The sequence below is a fragment of the Amblyomma mixtum genome, chromosome 5 (assembly GCF_055824585.1).
Source record: "Amblyomma mixtum isolate Tamu chromosome 5, ASM5582458v1, whole genome shotgun sequence".
In the NCBI taxonomy this organism is placed as follows: Eukaryota; Metazoa; Arthropoda; class Arachnida; order Ixodida; family Ixodidae; genus Amblyomma; species Amblyomma mixtum.
Window position 1 is genome coordinate 134,796,191 of NC_143016.1, and position 22,515 is coordinate 134,818,705.

General features: G+C 49.0%; 1 protein-coding gene and 1 non-coding gene across 2 annotated transcripts in view; both read left to right on the top strand.

Annotated features, from left to right (window-relative positions):
- Window positions 1-615: 615 nt before the first annotated feature.
- LOC149343826 (acetylcholinesterase-like) overlaps window positions 616-22,515 on the top strand; it is a 39,353-nt gene continuing 17,453 nt past the window's right edge. Inside the window, exons 1-2 of the mRNA XM_089547080.1 lie at window positions 616-715; window positions 4,403-4,686. Coding sequence (XP_089403206.1) covers window positions 616-715; window positions 4,403-4,686 — 384 coding nt within the window. The remainder of the gene's footprint in view (window positions 716-4,402; window positions 4,687-22,515) is intronic.
- TRNAG-GCC (transfer RNA glycine (anticodon GCC)) lies at window positions 21,594-21,664 on the top strand. The gene has a single exon. It is a non-coding gene; the product is annotated as a tRNA-Gly (tRNA).

The following is a 22,515-nucleotide window of genomic DNA, read 5'->3' on the forward strand; positions in this document are numbered from 1 at the left end:
ACCAGCTCGTGTGTTCTTTTTCATATTAAGCAACCCTGTGCATCGTGCAGTGACGTCCGCGGTTAGAAATACAACCCACGACCAAGCGTTCAGTGTGAGCGTGGCTTGGTTACTGAGCCACCACGGTGCGTGTGACTGGACAAAATCAATTCCCGCAGGAAAACCATGCAGTATACTCGAGTTGACAAAAGAATTGCCACGCAAGCGTTGCTTCGACTGTACTCCACATAAGTGTAAATGAAAATGGTGCTGGCGCCATTCGCTTGGCCGGCAGCGCAGCCACCTGCTGAAGTCAGGAACCAATGTTATTATTTTTGGATCATGTCGCGAGTTGATACTCCTAGTAACCTCCATTTTATTGAGAATAACTGTTTCTTAATGTCTCAATAAAATACGTGTTTGCGCCCATCGCCAATCGAAGCTAGCCTGTGCATTGGGACGGCGTTGCGCAACACTGTAACACTAATTCTGCCCGTACATTGACGCCACCACCGCCAACGCGAAAGCGAAGACACCGCTGAGTGGGTCACCGATCATGAACCTGATTATTAGATGTGACTTAGCCTTCGGGCAGAGCAACCTACAACAGCCACTCAAGAGAAGACGAAGAAGACCATGTATGCCCGCGCCTACAACATTCCCATCTCGTACGCTGCCAGCATCGAAAGGGTTCGAGCTCAGAGAGTTTGTTCCAAGGACAACCGGAGCAATTTTTGTGAGTGCTGGGCTTCCACTGTGAGCGCTTTTGTTCATCCCTGTACAATACAGGGTTAGGGCCACGCTGCCTCAGTCTCGAGCGCCGCTACTCGCCCTTCGCTGTGACGAAGGGTAACTACGTTCTCTTTTACTTAAAAAGTAGCTGAAAGCTTGAGACATCGCATAGAGCGTAGAGCCTTGATACGAAATGTCCTCGCCAATTTGAAACCACGCAAGCTAATTCTGAGCTTTGCCTTCCAACCCGCATAATGATGATTGTTCTCTTGAGATTTATGTTAAGGAGGGCAGTTCGCTTACACACAGTGCTTTGCATCACGAGCAGTGCTCGAAAACTGCCAAAGCAGGCCCACGAAGTAATATACGCTATCTTCAACAAAAGCTGAAAGCGTACCCCTCTCGTTCTCTCTAAATTGTACCATGGTTGTAGCTATATTGTGAACGGGGTTTCATGTGGCTTCTATGTTTCTTCTCCCTTGAATCGGAAGGTAGACAGGCTTAGCGCCCTAGGCGGCGCAAAACAGGGTGCCTCTACGCCAGCGCTGCTGTGCGACGACGATGATGAAGCGTATGATGATGATGATGATGTGGCTAAAACAACAACATAAACCCTTTGTTGCGGAACAAATACAAGCGTTGCACCTTATCCATGGTGTTGTAAGCATGTAAAACAGGAACAGAAAATAAAAAAGCCGCCGCGGTGGCTCACTGGTTATGGCACTCGGCTGCTGACCCGAAGTACTGCGGTTCGATCCCGCCCGCGGCGGTCGTATTTCGTCATCAACAGCCTGACTACGCCCACTACCGGGCAAAGACCTCTCCCATGTATCTGAAATTAACCCTGCCCTTTGTCAGCTGCGGCCACCCTGTACCCGCAAAGCTTCTTCATCTTATCCGCCCTCATAACTTTCTACCGTCCGCCGCTACACTTGCCTTCTCTTGGAATCCATTTCGTTACCCTTAAAGGGATACTGAGGCGGTTTTCGAATCAGCTAATTTTTTAGGGTTTTGAAGTAGTGTCACTGCTGATCACGTCTGTGAAATTATTTTTTCGATTTTGGCTAAAACAGTAGCGTAATCACCAATTGAAAACGCGATGTTCAAATCTCCCGCGCCCCGCGCGAGCGTAGGAGAGGACAACAGCGGAGAGAGAAACCTCGTCCATGTCGGCCAACGTGACGTCACGTTGAGGAGCCGGGGATACTTCGGCGCACCCGAGCGAGCTTTCAGCGCGCGTTGTTTCTCGTGCTGCATGCGTTGTGACGTACAAAGCGTGTCAGCCGACCTTGAGAATCAGATTCAACACGAGGTACTACTCTGCGTTCGTGTCCATGAACAAATATGGCCGAGACCGTGTCGTCTTCCACTGTTTTTAGCAAGATCAAAAGCTCGCAGCGCAAGCGCTCGCTGCTGTGACGAAGAATTCAAGCTGACCAAAGCAAGCCTACTCTGCTCGAAGCACTTTCGCAAGAGCGGCTACATGCAGAGCTCGTCCCTAATGTGACCTCTGGAGATTTCTGTCGAAAAGGCGCGGCTGAACCATGACACAATTCCTTCGATTTTCTCGCGCATGAGAGGCGTGTCACCATTCCGAAGAAGCGCCTCTTTTAAAAGTAGAAACATGCTCACTTAGCCCATGAAGAAACCTTATAGAGGCTCAAGCATGTGTCGCTCTCCACAGCTTAGATGCGGCCAGACCACCTGAGACGTGCTCAGCAAGGCTCGGTTAGTGATTTTTATACTCGGTTCGACGTGTCCAAGCAAGCAAGCAAGCAGAGCAAAGCACAATAAAGCAAAGCAAGCAAGCATCGAAGCTCTTCATACGCCGCATCTCGTTTAATCGTAGCTAAGCAATTAAAATGAAAGCGTTCGACGTTGATTTCGGATGCAAATTTATGAGTTTTTGCCGAGTTTTACCCAGTTTTTGCAAGAAAACACCGCAAACTTACTCGGTTTCTTCATCAAGTTGTGGCAGCGGGCGAGTTGCAGCCAGCTTGGCTTTTAAACACACCTATAGTTGGCAACTACTTCACTGAACCTAAATTGCAAATCTAGGAAGGGCGAACGTTTCCGAGGCAGCGATTAATATTTTCTGGAATCTGCTGAACGCGCCATGAGTGAAGCAGCAGCATTGTGCGCGTATTTGGCTTGGTTTCCAGCGCACTATGATTGCGTCACTATCTTGTGGTCACATGCCTCGCAGTGCTTGGCCACTGCGCTTCGCTAATTTTGACACCAACTTTGTGCTCCTTCATCGTTTCCTTGAAATACTTTCTTGCCCCAACCTGCAACGCCGGGTACTGAGAACTTTTGTACACAGTGTTTTGGGCCTTTTCTTAGGATGACGCTCTTCCGGGCGAGCCAGGAGGCGTCCGGTGGTGGTAATTGACTTGAGTATTGTTCGCACCCCTTCCTTTCCGAGAATACGAGCCGAGGTTGTGCTGACACCTTTTACGCATGGTCTGCATCGCGTCTTTGACAATGGCGTACGCTTGTGCTAGGCGTAGAATTTTTTGCTTGTGTCTTTTTTGGTTTCAGGCGATACGTGGAATGAGCAAACTGTAGTATCCTTTTCTTCGGAGGTCAGTAAAAAAAAATAGTCGCCGTATTCGCTTTTACAACGACACGGAAAGCTGCGATCTGCACTCAACGCAGCGCCGGATCCGCATCGGCAGCTTCTCCAGTCCTCAAAGTGACGTCACGACCTCTCTTGACCAATCACGGGCGGCGGCGCGCCGCGCGGCGTGCCCCGCGGCACAGGCCGCATATTTCGGCTAAAAAAGGCAATTCGCGCTTGTTTTTGCCTTATTTGGATGCGATATTCCAGTATACAGCATGAAAAACTATAGGATGCCGCTGCCAGCCCGATTTTCAAAAAAAAGTGCTTCAGTCTCCCTTTAAGGACCAGCGGTTATCTTGCCTTCGCATTACATGCTCTGCGCAAGCCCACTTCTTCCTTTTGATTTCAACTAGGTTATCATTAACCCGCCTTTGTTCTCTCACTCCCTCCGCCCGCTTCCGATCTCTTAACGTTACACCTATCATTTTTCTTTCCATAGCTCGCTGCGTTGTCCTTAACTTAAGCTGAACCCTCTTTGTTAGCCCCCACGTTTCTGCCCCATAGGTGAGTACCGGTAAGATAACAGTTATTTCGTTGGAGGCGAAATTCTAGAGTCCCGCGTTCTGTGCTGTGTCTGTGCACGTTAAAGAACACCAGGTGGTCGAAACTTCCGGAGCCCTTCACTACGGCGTCCTTCGTAGCCTGAGTCGCTTTGGGACGTTAAAACCCCATAAACTAAAGGAACAGACCAAGAATGAAGGCCGAGGGAAAAGAATAAGAAACACAAGGTAAAATATCAGCAAATGGAATGAAAAGACGAAAAGTAGGGATAGTGGAATGCAATTTCAGTCCAGAGATCCACGGGGCATGGAGGAAAGTCATGCGTCGTGCCGTCCATTGCTTCAGCCCCTTCTTAGTGGTCGGCAGCGCGGCTGCTCCTGCGTCAATGCTGGCCAGCCCACAGCTCGGCAATATGGCTGTCCCTCCGCAGCTGACTGAGGGCCCATCTTTGTTCACTGGAGTTGAGCAAAAACCCTTTAATTTGTTTTCATTTAACATAGGACATTTTAGCGTAGTGTTTGCGTATGCAGTCCTGTCGTGCCTATTACCCCCGCCCACCTATTGCAGACATAGCGTTGCTGCTCGTCAGCGGAGGCGCGGTGAGCACGGGCCTGGTCCACCTGCTGAACAGCCACGCCGACGCGGGCGCCACCGGTGGACACGGCTCCGCCAGCAACTCCGACGAGCTGGTGGGCGGCGTCCGGGTGCGTCGCACGCTGGGCATCCCGTACGCGGTGCCGCTGCGGCCGCAGAGCCGATTCTCCGAGGCTCGCCTGCTGGACTACCGCCTCTACCTGCGGGAGCAGGGAACGCAGTGGCACGGAGGCTTCACGCGACTCGGATGTCCCCAGGTGCGCAGAGCCCACGTAACGCGTCTGAAGCTGAAAAGTATAGTCGGTCGGATGCAACTTCATTTTGCAGTGAAGCTCCGCCCACATTTAGGACCGCCGCACAGAATTCCTCCGCGAGAAAAAAATAGTACGTTGCTAAAACTTCCTGTTTACCTAAAAAGGAAGCTAACTACAAAAAAAAATAAGCTCTAGAATTTTGAAACCTCGCTTGCTCAATATAGGGAACCCCAAAAAAGTTGATTTCGTTTATTGATCTCGTTATTGGGGCTACACTGAGCATGCATTACATCTTCACAAACTTTGTATTCTGATTCTTAAAGTGGTAGTAGTAGTGGTTTTTATTTTGCATTGAATATGGAAGGTAAAATAACTTTTGCTACCCCGGCATCTGCTATCGCTGCTGGAAGCACCTGAGCTGGGGCAGCGGAAATAAAGGGTAGCAGGCAGTGTGTAGAAGTGAAAAGAAAGAGGGGAGGGGATAGTAGAAAAGACAGGAGGAGGAGTACACTGACAATAGATCTATTTACATATATACATGATAAATATATATATATATGAAGGGGTCACAACCTTGCAATTATCTTAATTTAATACCGACAGTTTCGGACGGAGGACCGTCTTCCTCAGGGTATACACAAGAATGAACACAATTTCTCATTTTCTACGCAGCGTGCGCAAAGGGTGAGGTGAAACCACTCTCTCTCCCGTTAGTGGAAAGGGACGCAAAGTCAGTATAAGACGCAAGTGCTCCAGTCCATTTAGGGGGAAGAGGGTGACGGTTGCGAAGGACAGGGAAGGGGAAAAACATATATGCACAAAAATATAAAAATAAAGAAAGCAAAAGTAACATTAAAAAATAAAAATAAATATAGGAAGGCAACGGCGGAGGCTTGGGTAACAAAGCTATAGAAATAGATAGGGAGGGAACTAGTTGCTTCTCAGAAGGAATGTTTCGAGAGAACCTCCCTTCGGTGTGGGTGGTGAACCCAGCAGAATTTACACAAACAATATTCTAACAAGGAAAGTACAAAGCAAAACCACAAATAAAACAAAAAAAGAAACACAAAAAGAAGAAAGAAACAAGCGCACGCATGCATGTGTACAGTGTATAACATCACAGAACGGACCGCTCCCCAGCGGTGCAGGTGTTTTGGACCGTTGTAACGTGAGTTACGAGTCAGCCACAACATTTAGAGCTGTTTAAGACAAGCCCGTTATCGCCACGGCGGAAGCGCGGCGCCGCGGTCGAGGGAGGCAGGGCGGCCGGCCAGACGCCGTGCGGGAACCCGATCCCGCAGCCGAGTGCCGCGGCGTCCGACCCACAGTAGGCCATTCCCTTCGTGCTTTTCGTCGCGAAGGCATTCGAGTACAGACTGGTTTTTCAAAAGAAGGGGCCGAAAGGACGGGTGAGAAGGAACCTAAAGAGTAAGTACGTTCAGAAAAAAAAAATTAAGAAAAGTAAGAATGGGGACGTGGGACCCCGCAGAGTGCAGGCTTCATGGAAGAGGAGGGATTCCAGACGTTCAAATTGCTCTAGCTAGTTAGGCTTTTGAGGAAGGTAAAATTGCCCAAGTTTTCATTAATTCCATGTGTTAGTGTCCGAAATTTGTGTATGAAATACGACTCTCTTTGTTCTCTTTGGCGACTTGTTTGGAAACCCGATTGGAGAAGGATGACGTGAATGTTTTCGAATGCATGCTGGGGCAGGCACAGGTGCTTAGAAAAAGGAAGATTTGGCAGCGCGTGAGTATGGGCCTTGTGGTTGTTAAAACGCAACCTGAACGGTGTTTCCGTTTGACCGATGTATTCCATGCCACACACACTGCAGTGTAGCATATACACTACGTTCGCGCTGTCGCAATTCAGGGTTTCCCTAATCCTGAAGGTGAAATCGGAGAATGTTCCTTTAGCGATGGTTGTAGTCTGCATATGACTGCAAACCTTGCAACGTGGCTTACGGCACGGTTGACATCCAGGACTCGGGTTGGAGTTGGGCGTTGTTTTGGACTTAACTAAAATGTCCCTCAGGTTCCTACTGCGCCGGTATACTGCTCTTGGTGGTTGTTTAAAAATGAGAGACAAGTGACTGCTTTGCTGGATAATATTAAAATGTTTTGATAGGATACTATTAACACGTGGAATGTTAGATGAATGCGTGAGAATAAGGTTGCTTGGCCTTTCACTATCCCGCGATTGTGGAGAATTTATTATTTTATTCATGTCTAAACCACGAGCTTTCAGGATAGCGTCATCGACGATGGACGCTGGATATTCCTTAAGTAAAAGATTTGTTTTTAGCTGCTCAGCATGGCGGTCGAAGTCTTCGAGCTCAGAGCAAATCCGTCGGTATCTGTGAGCCTGTGAGTAGGGTATGCCAGTCTTGCAGTGCCGTGGGTGGCTGCTCTTAAAATGTAGGTACTGCTGGCGGTCAGTGGGTTTTTTGTAGAGGGTTGTCCTAAGCACGCTGCCTTTTTTCTCTATTTGAACGTCCAAAAAGTTTATAAATTTTGTGGAGATGCTGTGGGTGAACGATATGGAAGGATGAAATGCGTTATACCTCGCTATGAATGCCAAGAGGGTGGCTTCGTCGTGCGGCCAAATGAAAAAAATATCGTCCATGAAACGTTTATAAAGGAGTGGTTTCAAGGACTGAGTGTCAAGGAATTCTGTTTCCAGTGCTGCCATGAATAAGTTAGCGTAGGCCGGAGCCATCTTTGTTCCCATCGCCGTGCCGTTGACCTGAAGATAGTGTCTTCTCTCAAATTCAAAGTTGTTGTAGTTCAGTACTAAGCCTAGGATTGCAGAAAGAGTTTCCTCATCAAGATGAACGGGGGGATCTGTCCTCAAGTATGCATCCACTGTCGCGCGTATGCCGTCTGGGTGGGGGATATTTGTATATAAAGATGTCACATCCATTGTAACCAAGAAGCTTCGGTTGGGAATTTTGAGGTTAGATATCACTCTGAGAAAGTGATTTGTGTCCTTAATGTAGGCCGGGATAGTTGGTATAATGTCCTTCAAAAGGAAGTCGAGGACGCTAGATATTTTTTCGGTGAGTGTGCCGTTGCTTGACACAATGGGACGGCCCGGACGGTTGGGTTTGTGTATTTTCGGGAGTAGGTAGAACCGTCCAGGGACTGGTCTGACTGGAGTCATTGCTTTAAGAATTTCCCCGGATATCTTTTGATCTTTATGAAGTGATTTTAACTTATTGTTAATTTCGATTTCGAATTGACCTGTGGGATCACTGGTTAGCTCCGTGTAAAATTGTTCGTTTTCCAATTGCCGGAAACCTTCTGTTATGTATTCGGACTTGTCCATAACAACAACAGCACCGCCTTTGTCCGCCGGCTTGATGACAATGTCAGATCGCTGATTTAAAGAGTCGAGGGCTCGCCGTTCCTCGGATGAGAGGTTGTTCGGGACTTTTTTTTATTTTGATTTTGAATATGAGGCGATGATATCCTTTTGAACGGCGGTGATGTACATATCTAGATGTTTATCTCTGTGTTCGTTTGGAGTCCATGATTGGTTTGATGTCCCGGGTATGTTGATTTCACGGTTGCTTTCGCGGTTTCGGAAGTACTCACGCAGACGTAGATTCCTTGCAAAGTTATCCAGATCCTGATATAATTGGAATTCGTTGAATTTTCCCGTTGTCGGGCAGAAAGTTAAACCCTTGGAGAGCAACTTTCGTTCCGAAGGAGAGAGTGGATGGCTCGATACGTTCACAACGTTGTCAGCCTCGATGGAAGACCGGCTAGTATTAGGTTGCTCAGGGCCTAGCGTGCTTTTAGTAGAAGGCGGAATTGGTGAACGTGGCGCCGGGGTCACACCGTCTCGCCGGAGTTTGCTAAATTTCTGCATATTTGTGTCTTTTTTCTTTCGTTCTTCGAATTCTTTTAGCTGAGTTATTTCTCTCGGCGTAAGGTCCGGTTCACGACGTAAGGATTGTTCGACATGCTCGAATTCGAGAGCTTTTCGTTGGCTGTGCCGTATAATTAGGTCCACAAGACGTAATGAACTGTCATGTAGAATCTGTTTCCATTCCGCGTCCTCATCTGCGTTAAGGGTTGTCATCGCCGGGGTAAGCTGCAGTCGCAAACCTTTTGGTATGGCTTCCGATTCTGAATAGCTAGTTAGAGTGGTCGCGTGGGATTCATATCTAATTCGTTTTTCGATAGTTTTCCGGATTTTTAGAAATGACGGTGAGTGAGTTTCTGGGGAGCGGGCCGTACCTGTGGCGGCAGCGAGTCAGTCGCTGCGCTGCGTTGGGTTGTGTCGTGCCGCCTCGGTGCAGGCCTGTCTCGTCATGTAGCGACGGCGTGGCGGTACGGGGGGTGTCTCGGCCTCTTGGGTTCTCGGACGAGCCAGTGATGGCGCTGTTCTTGCGCCGCTGCCTCCCTGGGTCGTCGCCATCGATTGTCCACGAACGCTCCATCCCGTAGCGGGGGGTCTGGCCCCGAGGGCGCGTTTCAGGTGCTCGCACACGATAGCCACGCCCTCGAAGCTCAGATGATGTCCATCGGCCGCGAGCACTCTCCATGGTGGCAACTCTTCAAGTGCGTGATTGATATATACCACGTCCCTGCCAAGCCGCCGTTGGTGACATAGCCTCCGCACCTGCTGCACAAAGACTTTCGCCTGAGCGTTGAACCAGTGGACGAACCTTCTGTTGGCTCCTCGGCGTCGGCGGTTCAGGGCGCGTGGAACAGGAAGACTCAGGCACACTTTCAACGAGGGGTGCTCACGGCCGATTCTCCCCACGATCTCCCTCAGGCTTGACAGAGCGGCAGCGGCGCCCGTGGCCGCGATGTCGGCTGTCCCAAGAGTGCCGGAATATCCACGAACTTGGCTGATCTGTATACCACGAAGCCAGGGGTGTTTTGTTGCGCCGGGTCGAAATACTCGTACACGTGTTTGAAAAGTTCGTCGCCAATTATAGCAGTGGTGATGGGGTTCCGTGGGAGGTGAATAGATAATAGCTCGGTTGTGTGAGCGCTGGCAGCCATTGTAGTAGAAGTAGTTGCAGGAGGTCTTGTCGTTCAATGGACCAGGAAGACTTGTAGAAGAAGGGGTCACAACCTTGCAATTATCTTAATTTAATACCGACAGTTTCGGGCGGAGGACCGTCCTTCCTCAGGGTATACACAAGAATGAACACAATTTCTCATTTTCTACGCAGCGTGCGCAAAGGGTGAGGTGAAACCACTCTCTCTCCCGTTAGTGGAAAGGGACGCAAAGTCAGTATAAGACGCAAGTGCTCCAGTCCATTTAGGGGGAAGAGGGTGACGGTTGCGAAGGACAGGGAAGGGGAAAAACATCCACCCACGGCACTGCAAGACTGGCATACCCTACTCACAGGCTCACAGATACCGACGGATTTGCTCTGAGCTCGAAGACTTTGACCGCCATGCTGAGCAGCTAAAAACAAATCTTTTACTTAAGGAATATCCAGCGTCCATTGTCGATGACGCTATCCTGAAAGCTCGTGGTTTAGACAGGAATAAAATAATAAATTCCCCACAATCGCGGGATAGTGAAAGGCCAAGCAACCTTATTCTCACGCATTCATCTAACATTCCACGTGTTAATAGTATCCTATCAAAACATTTTAATATTATCCAGCAAAGCAGTCACTTGTCTCTCATTTTTAAACAACCACCAAGAGCAGTATACCGGCGCAGTAGGAACCTGAGGGACATTTTAGTTAAGTCCAAAACAACGCCCAACTCCAACCCGAGTCCTGGATGTCAACCGTGCCGTAAGCCACGTTGCAAGGTTTGCAGTCATATGCAGACTACAACCATCGCTAAAGGAACATTCTCCGATTTCACCTTCAGGATTAGGGAAACCCTGAATTGCGACAGCGCGAACGTAGTGTATATGCTACACTGCAGTGTGTGTGGCATGGAATACATCGGTCAAACGGAAACACCGTTCAGGTTGCGTTTTAACAACCACAAGGCCCATACTCACGCGCTGCCAAATCTTCCTTTTTCTAAGCACCTGTGCCTGCCCCAGCATGCATTCGAAAACATTCACGTCATCCTTCTCCAATCGGGTTTCCAAACAAGTCGCCAAAGAGAACAAAGAGAGTCGTATTTCATACACAAATTTCGGACACTAACACATGGAATTAATGAAAACTTGGGCAATTTTACCTTCCTCAAAAGCCTAACTAGCTAGAACAATTTGAACGTCTGGAATCCCTCCTCTTCCATGAAGCCTGCACTCTGCGGGGTCCCACGTCCCCATTCTTACTTTTCTTAATTTTTTTTTTCTGAACGTACTTACTCTTTAGGTTCCTTCTCACCCGTCCTTTCGGCCCCTTCTTTTGAAAAACCAGTCTGTACTCGAATGCCTTCGCGACGAAAAGCACGAAGGGAATGGCCTACTGTGGGTCGGACGCCGCGGCACTCGGCTGCGGGATCGGGTTCCCGCACGGCGTCTGGCCGGCCGCCCTGCCTCCCTCGACCGCGGCGCCGCGCTTCCGCCGTGGCGATAACGGGCTTGTCTTAAACAGCTCTAAATGTTGTGGCTGACTCGTAACTCACGTTACAACGGTCCAAAACACCTGCACCGCTGGGGAGCGGTCCGTTCTGTGATGTTATACACTGTACACATGCATGCGTGCGCTTGTTTCTTTCTTCTTTTTGTGTTTCTTTTTTTGTTTTATTTGTGGTTTTGCTTTGTACTTTCCTTGTTAGAATATTGTTTGTGTAAATTCTGCTGGGTTCACCACCCACACCGAAGGGAGGTTCTCTCGAAACATTCCTTCTGAGAAGCAACTAGTTCCCTCCCTATCTATTTCTATAGCTTTGTTACCCAAGCCTCCGCCGTTGCCTTCCTATATTTATTTTTATTTTTTAATGTTACTTTTGCTTTCTTTATTTTTATATTTTTGTGCATATATGTTTTTCCCCTTCCCTGTCCTTCGCAACCGTCACCCTCTTCCCCCTAAATGGACTGGAGCACTTGCGTCTTATACTGACTTTGCGTCCCTTTCCACTAACGGGAGAGAGAGTGGATTCACCTCACCCTTTGCGCACGCTGCGTAGAAAATGAGAAATTGTGTTCATTCTTGTGTATACCCTGAGGAAGGACGGTCCTCCGTCCGAAACTGTCGGTATTAAATTAAGATAATTGCAAGGTTGTGACCCCTTCTTCTACAAGTCTTCCTGGCCCATTGAACGACAAGACCTCCTGCAACTACTATATATATATATATATACAGGTCGCACGCGCGTGAAGGTCTGGTAGAACACAGTAAAAACACACGAGCACGACACAAAGCAGCTGGAGTGGGGGCGTCCAGCTGTTCATCGTCCAAAATAGCACACGCGGAGCGTTCGGTCACTGCACGTAACTACCTGGCGGAGAACAGGCGGGACGTCAAGCCCGTCTGTTCGAGTATTGCACAGAGGCTCACCATTGTTCGCTCACGGGTGCGGCAATCCGATTTATTTGGTGCGGCATACGCTGCAAACGTAAGCAATCTTCTCCTGGGAGCACCGAACATCAGAATAACGTCATAGGAATGTTTTGTGGATTGCAGTAACGTTATATGTCGCACTGGAACGTTGCATTAAAGCTAAAAATTAACAAATAACGTTAAATCTTACATCGGAAGCATTAGTTTAACATTAAAGTAAACATTGGCCAAATGCTGACCCTTATGTTGTTATAATATTAAGGATAAACAGATAATGTTGCGTGTTTTATCATAAACGTCAGTGTAACGTTCCAAACAGACGTATTTGTAAAATACTTTTCTAAACAGTATTACGCTGTTTTGAATCAACTACTAAAGACAATCACAAGTATATTTCAACGCCTGCGTCCCATAACTTTTGCCATTGTTCTTACTGTAAAGACGTTTCTCAACCAGCAGGACATGCAACTAAATATCTTGGCTTGTGCCTGCGATAGACTGCATGTACAACCCCGTTATTTGGTTGCTAAGCTTTGCTTGTTTCCCGTACGCCACTATCACTCACGGGACACCCCTCAGGAATGGCTACATAAGGTGGACCCGGAGCTAAATGTATGAGTTGCATGTTGTGTAGTAATGTGGTGTCCAAGTGTCTCCTTCGTTGTTGATCCTTGCAAAGGACCTTCACAACTGGTGGTGGTTTAAAGTCTTTAATTAATGTTGTGTAAATATTATTTCTAACGTTAATTTGTAAGGTTTGAAAAACGGCGTCAGAAAAAAAGGGCATTAAGAACATTAAATTAGTGTTTGGTAAAAAACAAAATGTAACATTGTAGTAACATCCCAGCTAGCATCGACGGTCTACAATTACGTTAATCCTTTGGTTGAGTCGAATGTCATTTCATTGTTCTTAATGGCAAGTCTTTCTACGTTTACTGAAACGTTGCATTAAACGTTGGTGTAATGATTTTCTAGCATAATTCTAAATTTTATATATAACAATTGAAAACCTTATAATAATTAAGGTTACAGTAATGAGCGTGATGACCAACCAAGCATAGGTCGGCACACTCACTCATGAGTGCACTCATATCGCCTCACTAACACTCACATCTGTGCGAGTGAGTGAGTGGTTGTTAGTGCAAGTGGACGGGAACGTGAGTGCAAGTGAGTGGATGTGGGTGCGGGTGGTCATAAGTGCGAGTGAGTGATTGTGAGTGCTTGTGGACGTGAGTTTGAGTGCGAGTGAGTGGTTGTGAGTGCTTGTGGACGTCAGTGTGAGTGAGTGGTTGTGAGTGCTTGTGGACGTTAGTGCGAGTGAGTGGTTGTGAGTGCTTGTGGACGTTAGTGCGAGTGAGTGGTTGTGAGTGCTTGTGGACGTCAGTGTGAGTGCGAGTGGTCGTGAGTGCGAGTGCGAGTGAGTGGTTGTGAGTGCTAGTGTAAGTGAGTGGTTGTGAGCGGACATGGGTGTGAGTGTGAATGAGTGGATGTGAGTGCGAGTGGCCGTGAGTGTGAGTGTGATTGAGCCCCCTCTCATGGTACCGAGGTATGCAACCAAGTATGTCGGATATCCGCACGTGCACACCAGCACCCTCGAACAATGATATAAGGCATGCACAGCTACAAGGCATTTCACACTCATACACGCACCTGACCTATGTTGCTAAGCATAAATTTACGCTGTCTACCTACCATAAGCGTATGCACTCTTACCAAAAGTAAAGTAAAAGTAAAGTCTTTGCCAAAAGTAACCCGTATTAAAGATCAGGTAGCATGGTCGTGCCGGAGAGGGGTTGAGGAAGGTCGGAGACGAGGTTTGAGGGAAAGACAAGAAGAAGAACTTTATACAAGGGAATTTACATATATACAAACAGCAACTGGGAGAACGTCTCAGTGAGAGAGTCTCAAAACAAGGAGCAAAGCTACATGTCGATGAGCTCAGATGGTCAGGAGCTACTCGGCCGTCCAAGGCGCCGAGTTTTATATCCTTTCATTTCCCTGGGCTCCCTAGATGGGGGCCGGGCTTGTCGGGAAAGGAGGGTCCTGAAAGTCCACTGTGGCACCCACACACACACACTGTCAATAGGGAACACGCCCCCGTCACGTGTTGGGAGAGAGACGGATGCCATCTGCGTCGCGCAGATTCGGGAAGGTTCTCGAAGAGCATTCCCGCGCTTTTCATGTGGTCGCACGTGCGCGGGTCGCTGACCACTTATTCCTGGAAGATGGTTGCTGCTGTCAACTTGATGTGCCCCTTGGAATGTCCAGTACTGCCGAACGTGGTAGCTAGCTTCTTTCTGTACTGCAGAGCTGGCTGGCTAGATGCGGGGTGGATGACCGACGCCGCTTCCGTGGCTAATTCAGGCGTTTACCCCGCATGCCTTTCGCGACTCATCGGCATTCCGCTGCTACCACGCCGATTTTTTCTCACGAAGGAGGCGAAACGTAACAGACTGCCCCGCCGGGAGAAGGAGATCCCGATGGACAGGGGACTGCATCCGCTGTCCGGAGGGATGTCGCTCGAGGCTGCTTTTAACTGGAGTCGGTCATCTCTCGTTGCTTCTTGAGCCCAGCGCACCTCGAAGGCTTCCTTCGCACGTTCAGGTTCACAAAGGGCACTGCAACGTGACTTCAAAATGACCGGTTCCCTGCTAGCGTTAGAACTACGCCGAAAACCCAACCGGTCAGTCAGCAAGCACGACACAATCCACACTAAGCAATGCCAGGCCCTTTCCCTCTTATTCAGTCATTTAATCCTTTAATCCCTGGGAGTAGTCCAGCAGCACTCAGTGTCCACAAATCCGAACATTACACTGCAAAACCCGTCTCACTTTGAAACAAAAAAGCAAAAACGATATGTTCAAAAGCCTATATCAGGAAAAAAAACACCAGTAAGCAGCAACTTTGATGCTTATTCTTGCGTTAGAGACCTCGAATTAAGCCATCGGCATTACCTTGGAGACTCCCCTTTTTGTAACGTAGGTCCGTTCGTAATGATCACGACAATTACGAACACGCTTGTTTCCCTTTCATTCTACATGGCAGCATAGTACCCTAACCTTGCATAACCCTGCAAAGATTCACTCAACGCCGCAGCCAAAGTCACATTAATTCCCCTAATGTCATAAAAACAAAGCGACTCCAGGCGCTTATGCTATTGACCCACAATGGTCCATCTTACTAGCACTTCCGCGTGTCAGCGGACGCTACCACAGTTGCATGGTGCAAAACCCATTGCATCAAAGAAACACTATACCGCTGCTGCGAAAACTAACAAAGAGCATTTCAAAACTATATATGCTCGAAACTTTTTCCTTCTGCAGGAAAAAAAAGAAAAAGCAATCAGCATCGACTCATTCTTAGACTATGCTGCTAACTACCCACTCCGCGACTCGAAGGGGTTGCCCATTCTTCAGCCGCGCCCTGCGCGGTCGCAGACTGACAGTGGCTTTAGCTGCCGACAACCGACAAAAATCGAGGGGCCTAACTGCGCGTTGACACCTGAGAGCTCCACACGCCCTGCAACAACGATTAGTTCCGTACCCCGCCCGCGCGTCTCCAACGTCCGAGCAGCGCTTGAACAGTTGAATACGAGGGGGTGACGGTCGTGAATAAAAGAAATGCCTGCGTGTTCTGTCTCGATTCCAGAAACTCCCTCGTTTATTTTTTTTCACTAGAGCGCGTTCTGCTGCGTTCCCTCGTGAGGTAGCAATGCGTGCTTCTCTCTGGCCCGCTGCGTGTTTCACTCGTCCTGCAACAACTTCTGCAGTGTCTCCACAATCGGGCAGGTGGCTTTCGTGTTGTATTAACTCGCCTAGGCAACCGGGCCTTTGTACGGTGCCTATCGCATCTAGAGTGTCGCGGTGGCAGTCTCCGACGATTACGTTTTTGACCGGCCTTAACCCTTACAATGTTTTGGGCCCGTCCTTCGTCCTTTTTCTGCGGTCTACCCCTTTGCTTGGCTCTCCTTGAGCGCGGCCGCTTTCCAGAAACTGCCCTGACTGTTTTCTCCTGCGCGCCTCCCTTTCCTGCGGTGACCTCACCCTTCGCCTCTGCTCTTCGACGCAGCACCGAGCCGCATTTCTCTCTTGAATTCCAACTACCGGCTCGTGCTTTCGGTGAGGCACTGCGCATCGCAGCATCCAACTGTTCTGACGGCACCTTACTTTCGTCTGAGCATAACTTGCTCTCCTGAGGCTTACTAATTGACCCTGCGACCCTAACTCCCTGGCCTGCAACTTGATCTAAACCACACTCGATGGCTAACGTTGCGATCTGCCCTTGGGTTTCAGCAGTGCACTCGGGTGATTCGCAGTCGCTCTCCTTACAGCAAAGCGCTGTGTCCAATACTTGGCTACTACTGTTCGCCAGCCGCATCGAAGGAGGGTCTCCCTTGATTCCCTGACTGCTCTGGCCCGCAAGCTCACTAGTCTCTTCCTGAGCAGAAGCATCAACCTCACTTGTCAAAGCAGCTTTTGCCCCAGGGCTAGAGACGGTCGCTTCTCCCGTATTAGCGTTGTCTGTGCTCGCTAACGAAGCAGATTGCTCGGCTTTGTCGTTGACGGGATTGCTGCGACTCACAGCTTGCTCTTGAATCCTATTAGACACGGCCTTCACTAAATTCCCGTGAGGACCTTCCTCCCGTGACCCAAGGACTACATTTCCCTGATCACTGAGACCTTCGGCGTTTTTCTCCAGGGTACTAACCCCTTTACCGCAGAAATTCGCCTCCATCCCGGAAAGTGCATGCGCTTCTGAGCTCGCAACTACCGCATTGCACCTTTCCTTGTTCCTAGCACTGGTGCCCAAACTCTCCCTTGAGCCCTTGTGACTTGCGGATTTGCACCTTTCGCTAGTTTTTCGACCGAGATCCTCGGTCCACGCTGCTGAAGTGGCCTGCCTTTCCCGGACCAAACCTGTCCTATACCGCCACTTATGAGCAGCAGCCGTGTCCTCCGGCGACTGAGCTGAGCTCGCAACTCGGTCCCTGACACTCTCGCGAGGTAGCTGACCATTGCCAATTTGGCTCGTGAATTCGACCTCTGCGGATAGTCTAAAGTGCCGGAAAAGCTCACTCTTATCTATCGCATAGTTGTGGGCATCCTCGTCCGACAACCGCGCTAATACGTTGCTGGCTTCACACGGAAGGACTCCCATCAACACAATTGGCCAATCACCCTGATCCAGCTGTTCCTCCTTGCAAATTTTCTCAAAATTTTCCAGAAAAGTACTGAAATTTTCTCCTTTTCTGAACATACTTAACCGAGATCGCGTTCTTATACTTCTGATCGCGTTAAGTTTATGCTTGATTTCCCGCTGTCGCTCCTGCTCCTCTTTATCTAGTTTTTCTCTACGTTCAAGTTCCTCTTTCTCTTGTTTTGCCAATTCACTTTCTGCCATTTCCCTTTCCTCAATGGTCTCAAGGCATTCCGCAAGCTCGTCATCTTCAGCCTCCAACGCAAGAATAGCCTTCAGCAGCTCTGGTTTTCTGAGTTTGTCTGAGACATCCAGACCCAACTCTCTTGCAAGTTCCAGTAACTTCGGTTTGCGTAACGATTTCAGATCCATGGCCGCTCCGAGTGCTGCTTTCTCTACTGCCCCTATTGTCTTGCCGCACTAACCCGGCAGCAACGACAATCCCAATTACCAGCTCTGTTTCTGACACTTAACAAAAGCCTGGCAAAACTTAGTAGAGAAAAGTCCCGCACTCACCAAACTTCGCAGCCAAGAACCCAGCGCAGTCGTTCCGCTGCAGGCAACCAGTCATCACACAGGGCTGTTGCACTGCTCCCGACTCGCCGAACTGCTGCTCAGCAAACCGTTGACCACGTCTCTCCGCTGACGTCCGTTGACTCGATTCCACCGCTGGCAACCAGTTATTAAGGATCAGGTAGCATGGTCGTGCCGGAGAGGGGATGAGGAAGGTCGGAGACGAGGTTTGAGGGAAAGACAAGAAGAAGAACTTTATACAAGGGAATTTACATATATACAAACAGCAACTGGGAGAACGTCTCAGTGAGAGAGTCTCAAAACAAGGAGCAAAGCTACATGTCGATGAGCTCAGATGGTCAGGAGCTACTCGGCCGTCCAAGGCGCCGAGTTTTATATCCTTTCATTTCCCTGGGCTCCCTAGATGGGGGCCGGGCTTGTCGGGAAAGGAGGGTCCTGAAAGTCCACTGTGGCACCCACACACACATACACTGTCAATAGGGAACACGCCCCCGTCACGTGTTGGGAGAGAGACGGATGCCATCTGCGTCGCGCAGATTCGGGAAGGTTCTCGAAGAGCATTCCCGCGCTTTTCATGTGGTCGCACGTGCGCGGGTCGCTGACCACTTATTCCTGGAAGATGGTTGCTGCTGTCAACTTGATGTGCCCCTTGGAATGTCCAGTACTGCCGAACGTGGTAGCTAGCTTCTTTCTGTACTGCAGAGCTGGCTGGCTAGATGCGGGGTGGATGACCGACGCCGCTTCCGTGGCTAATTCAGGCGTTTACCCCGCATGCCTTTCGCGACTCATCGGCATTCCGCTGCTACCACGCCGATTTTTTCTCACGAAGGAGGCGAAACGTAACACCCGGCACAGGTGGTTCGTTTCTTAGCCGCGTAGCGAAGCACTCATGGCAGCCCTTAAGCCCTGATTCTGTGTAAAGTATGAAGAAGCCCTTGCCCTGATGTTCTGGCACCTTTCGGTCTTTAGGGGTGCCTTGTAGGCTCCGTTATGCAGTTGAGAAGCAAAAACCTGTTGCTCGGTTACTTTTGGCAAAGGGGGCACGCTAAACGCATTCCCACTTTTAGTTCAGCGTAGCAGAGACGCAAAAATAAACTTAGCCGCTTTCCGCCCCGGTCGGCGTCAAAAGTGACCGAATCAACTTCGCTCGCCGGATTTATGGGCAAACTTTCGAGATAAAAAAAAAGCGTGCAAAGTTGCTACAACATTCTGGCGCAGCGAAGAGTCGGCTGCGCCTGGATGCGATCAATCGTGATAAATCTGGTCGCGTCATGCTTCACAAACAAAGCGATAAAGTGGCGTGTCGGCAGCTTTGAAGAATGAACAAACAACACTGCAAAGATTCGCTGAAATAAACCTATGGCTGGCACAAACCAAGAGGTTTAGTTGCAAAGTTGTGTTAGTTGAAATATATGTAGTTACTGTCTGAAATATGTAAAAAGGCGGAGCAGTGCTTAAAGCTTTTTGTTGATCGTTAATGTAGTAAACGTTGCAGTAACGTTTTTCTAATGTTATAAGTTATTGTTTCGCAAACATTACTAAAAAAAACTTGCAATGATAACATCGCTTTTTTTTCTCATTTTCCTAGTCACTGTTTTAATGCCGAGCTTTGGTTTGATTTATGGGGTTTAACGTCCCAAAGTGACTCAGGCTATGAGGAACGCCGTAGTGGAGAGCTCCGGAAATTTCGACCACCTGGGGTTCTTTAACGTGCACTGACATCACACGGTACACGTGTAAGGGATCGGTAGTGCGTGCGGGGTCATTAGTACCGCTAATCCTTTCTTAGCACCCCGCCACCGTCTTCAATGGACCCCCGCCCCCTCTGGCGGGAGGGGACGGAGGGGTGCGCTCAAAGCGAAGCGTCTTCGTTCTCGGAACACGGCCGCTCGCAAAGGCGCCGGGACGTACCGGTGTCCCTCGCCCCACGGTGCCGATTCGCGCCGGCTAGGCAAAAGAGTGGTGACAGCCTGGGGCTGAATAGCCGCTACACGACGACCTCTGCCCCCCCCCCCCCCCCCCCCTTGTCTTAATCCCCTCGTCTTAACGGACACCAGCCGAGGCACAAACTCGCCTGCCGGACGGAACGGTGTCAGGGCGCCGTTGACGAGGGGGGCAATAAAGATGAGGAATAGCCGGCGACAACGCGGCTAGCCGGGAGCAGCGAAGGCCTGAGTTGGGTGACGCTACTGACCGGGTGTCGGTGAGGCGCCGGATAGCTAGTAAGCCTTGGGAATGCTAAGTCTTGAAGCTCGCAGTGGCAGTTACAGCGGTAACTGCCCGTTTAAGCCCGATAATCTCTAATTCCGGGACGACGCCAAAGTAGAGGGTCATCGGAGGAAACCGATGGCACGTGCTGGCACGACTGTGTGCTTTTATTTTTGCGAGGAAAGGATGTTTCTCCTGGTACGACTTTGTGTTTGTGTTTGTTTTTATTTTGTGGTGGAGAGGGTGATCTACCCTACGGAAGCTGGAGGGCTGGCCATGCTCTCGATAAACCAATCATAGGAAGAGTGTAAAATGACTGGAAGCTACCAAATGTGGGCCGGGCCTTTAGGTCTCTAAAACCGGGTCCCGGAGCCGGAAAAGGAGTTCTGAGCTAAGGTCAGGTGCTATGCATCTTCGGCTATGCCGAGTAGGGGCCTCCCCTAGTGTTAGCCAGTTCCACCATTTTGTTTGTCTTTTTGCCGTTTAATTTGTCTCCAGTGCCTAAATTTGTATGTGATGTAAATATCGGTATATAAAACTTCAAGCATTCCCTTTATCCCTGCACCGTGACTCATCGTAAGACCGTCTCTGACGGGGCACCCCTGGTGCGAAGATAACGTTTCAGTCTTGCAGTGTATACAAACCGTCTCTGACGGGCACCCCTGGTGCAAGGAAGATAGAGAACCTGAACAATGTTAGGTTAAAGTCATTCCAAAAAACAAAAAGGTATTTTAACATTCATAGCAGATATATAAAAAACATTACTATAATGTTCTGTGCTGCCTGAGATGCCAGTGAGCCTTGAAGGGTTAAACGATACGACGGCGAACACGGTGGCGGGTTATAAACGGGCACACTTCCTGCTCGTCTACCGAGCCGGAGTACCCGGGTTCGAACCCGACCACGTCGGCCGCATTTCGATGGTGGTGAAAGGCGTCCGTGTGCTGTGCGATGCCAGTACACGTTAATCCTCAGGTGGTCGAGATTATTCCGGAGATCTCCACTACGGCACCTCTTTCTCTCTTTCTTCTTTCACTCCCACCTTGCTCCCTTCCCTCACGGCACGGTTCAGGTGTCCACCGAGTTATAACCGAGTACCAATTTATTTACATTTCCCGCTTGTATCGGTACGACTTCGGAATTTCGAATTTCGGAAGTGTCCTTGATATGCCAGCCAGCTCGCGAGGCGTAAAGAAAGCTGATAAGCTTTTTTCAAGTCCCTGTGATAATGATAAAGCAAACGTGGTAAGGAAAAATACATTTTCGAAGTGAACATCACTCATGCGTGCGGCCTTCATGTCTAACAACCGCGCTTGCAATGTGTTCAGATGCATCGCCAAGCTGACGCTGCTGTAATGTTTCGGGTGCGAAAATCTTTACGAAGAGTGAGCGAAGCACGCCTCCCTATTTGCCCTGCGTTCATCATGACGCGAGGGAAAGGCAAGCCAACGTGCAAATTCATGTTTTTCAACAATAACATTGGTCTGACGGCAGTGACCTTGGCATCGTCTAGGAAAGCCTTCGGCATACGTGGGCGTCGGTGGTTCAGTGGTAGAATACTCGCCTGCCACGCGGGTGGCCCGGGTTCGATTCCCGGCCGACGCAAGTTTTCTTTTTTTTTTCTTTCAATTTTTTTTTTATTGTTCGACGATAGTCTCTTTTTATTTGATGCTCAGCTGCTGACCCGAAAGACGCGGGTTCAATCCCGGCCGCGGCGGTTGAATTTCTTTGGAGAAGTTCTAGAGGCCCGTGTAGTGTGCGATGTCAGTGCACGTTAACGAACCCCAGGTGGTCGAAATTTCCGGAGCCCTCCACTACGGCGTCTGTCATAGCCTTAGTCGCTTTGGGACGTTAAACCCCATAAACCAAACCAAACCAATCTTTTTATTTGTGTTTCAAATTTCTGCAAGTCATTACTGAGGCGACTACCGCATTTATGTACACGTGACGCACTGAGCATCATTTTTTTCCCAGCGTTTCAGCGACTTGGCCTAGTGCATTTTCCTAAATTAGCGCGGGTCTTTAATAACAGTGACGCCGACAAGACGTAGAAAATACGATATTGTTACTTGTGTGGCCTCCAGCTTGCGAATGTTGTTGGCAAAATCGAGTGTAGAAAAGTCAGTATTACTGTTACTGTTACTACGAGAAAGCGCATCCAGTTGTGGTTTAGCAATTAAGTCACACGCTTAGCAAAAAACTGATCGCTCATTGATAAAAAAAATGTGAACGCAGATAGGCAAGCTGGTTCAAAAGCTTACAAAAGCTTTCCCGTGCCCATCTGACAGCAGATTCCAAACCCATCTGTCATGTGTTCGAATTTCCTATTTATGAAAAGAAAACTCAAAGAAGACATTTCTCATTCTCCATGTCCACAAACACTTCTCTGAAGCACACGCATACTGTATATGCTAGCGTGTGGGAGTACAGAATTACGAACAGAAGAAAGAAATATA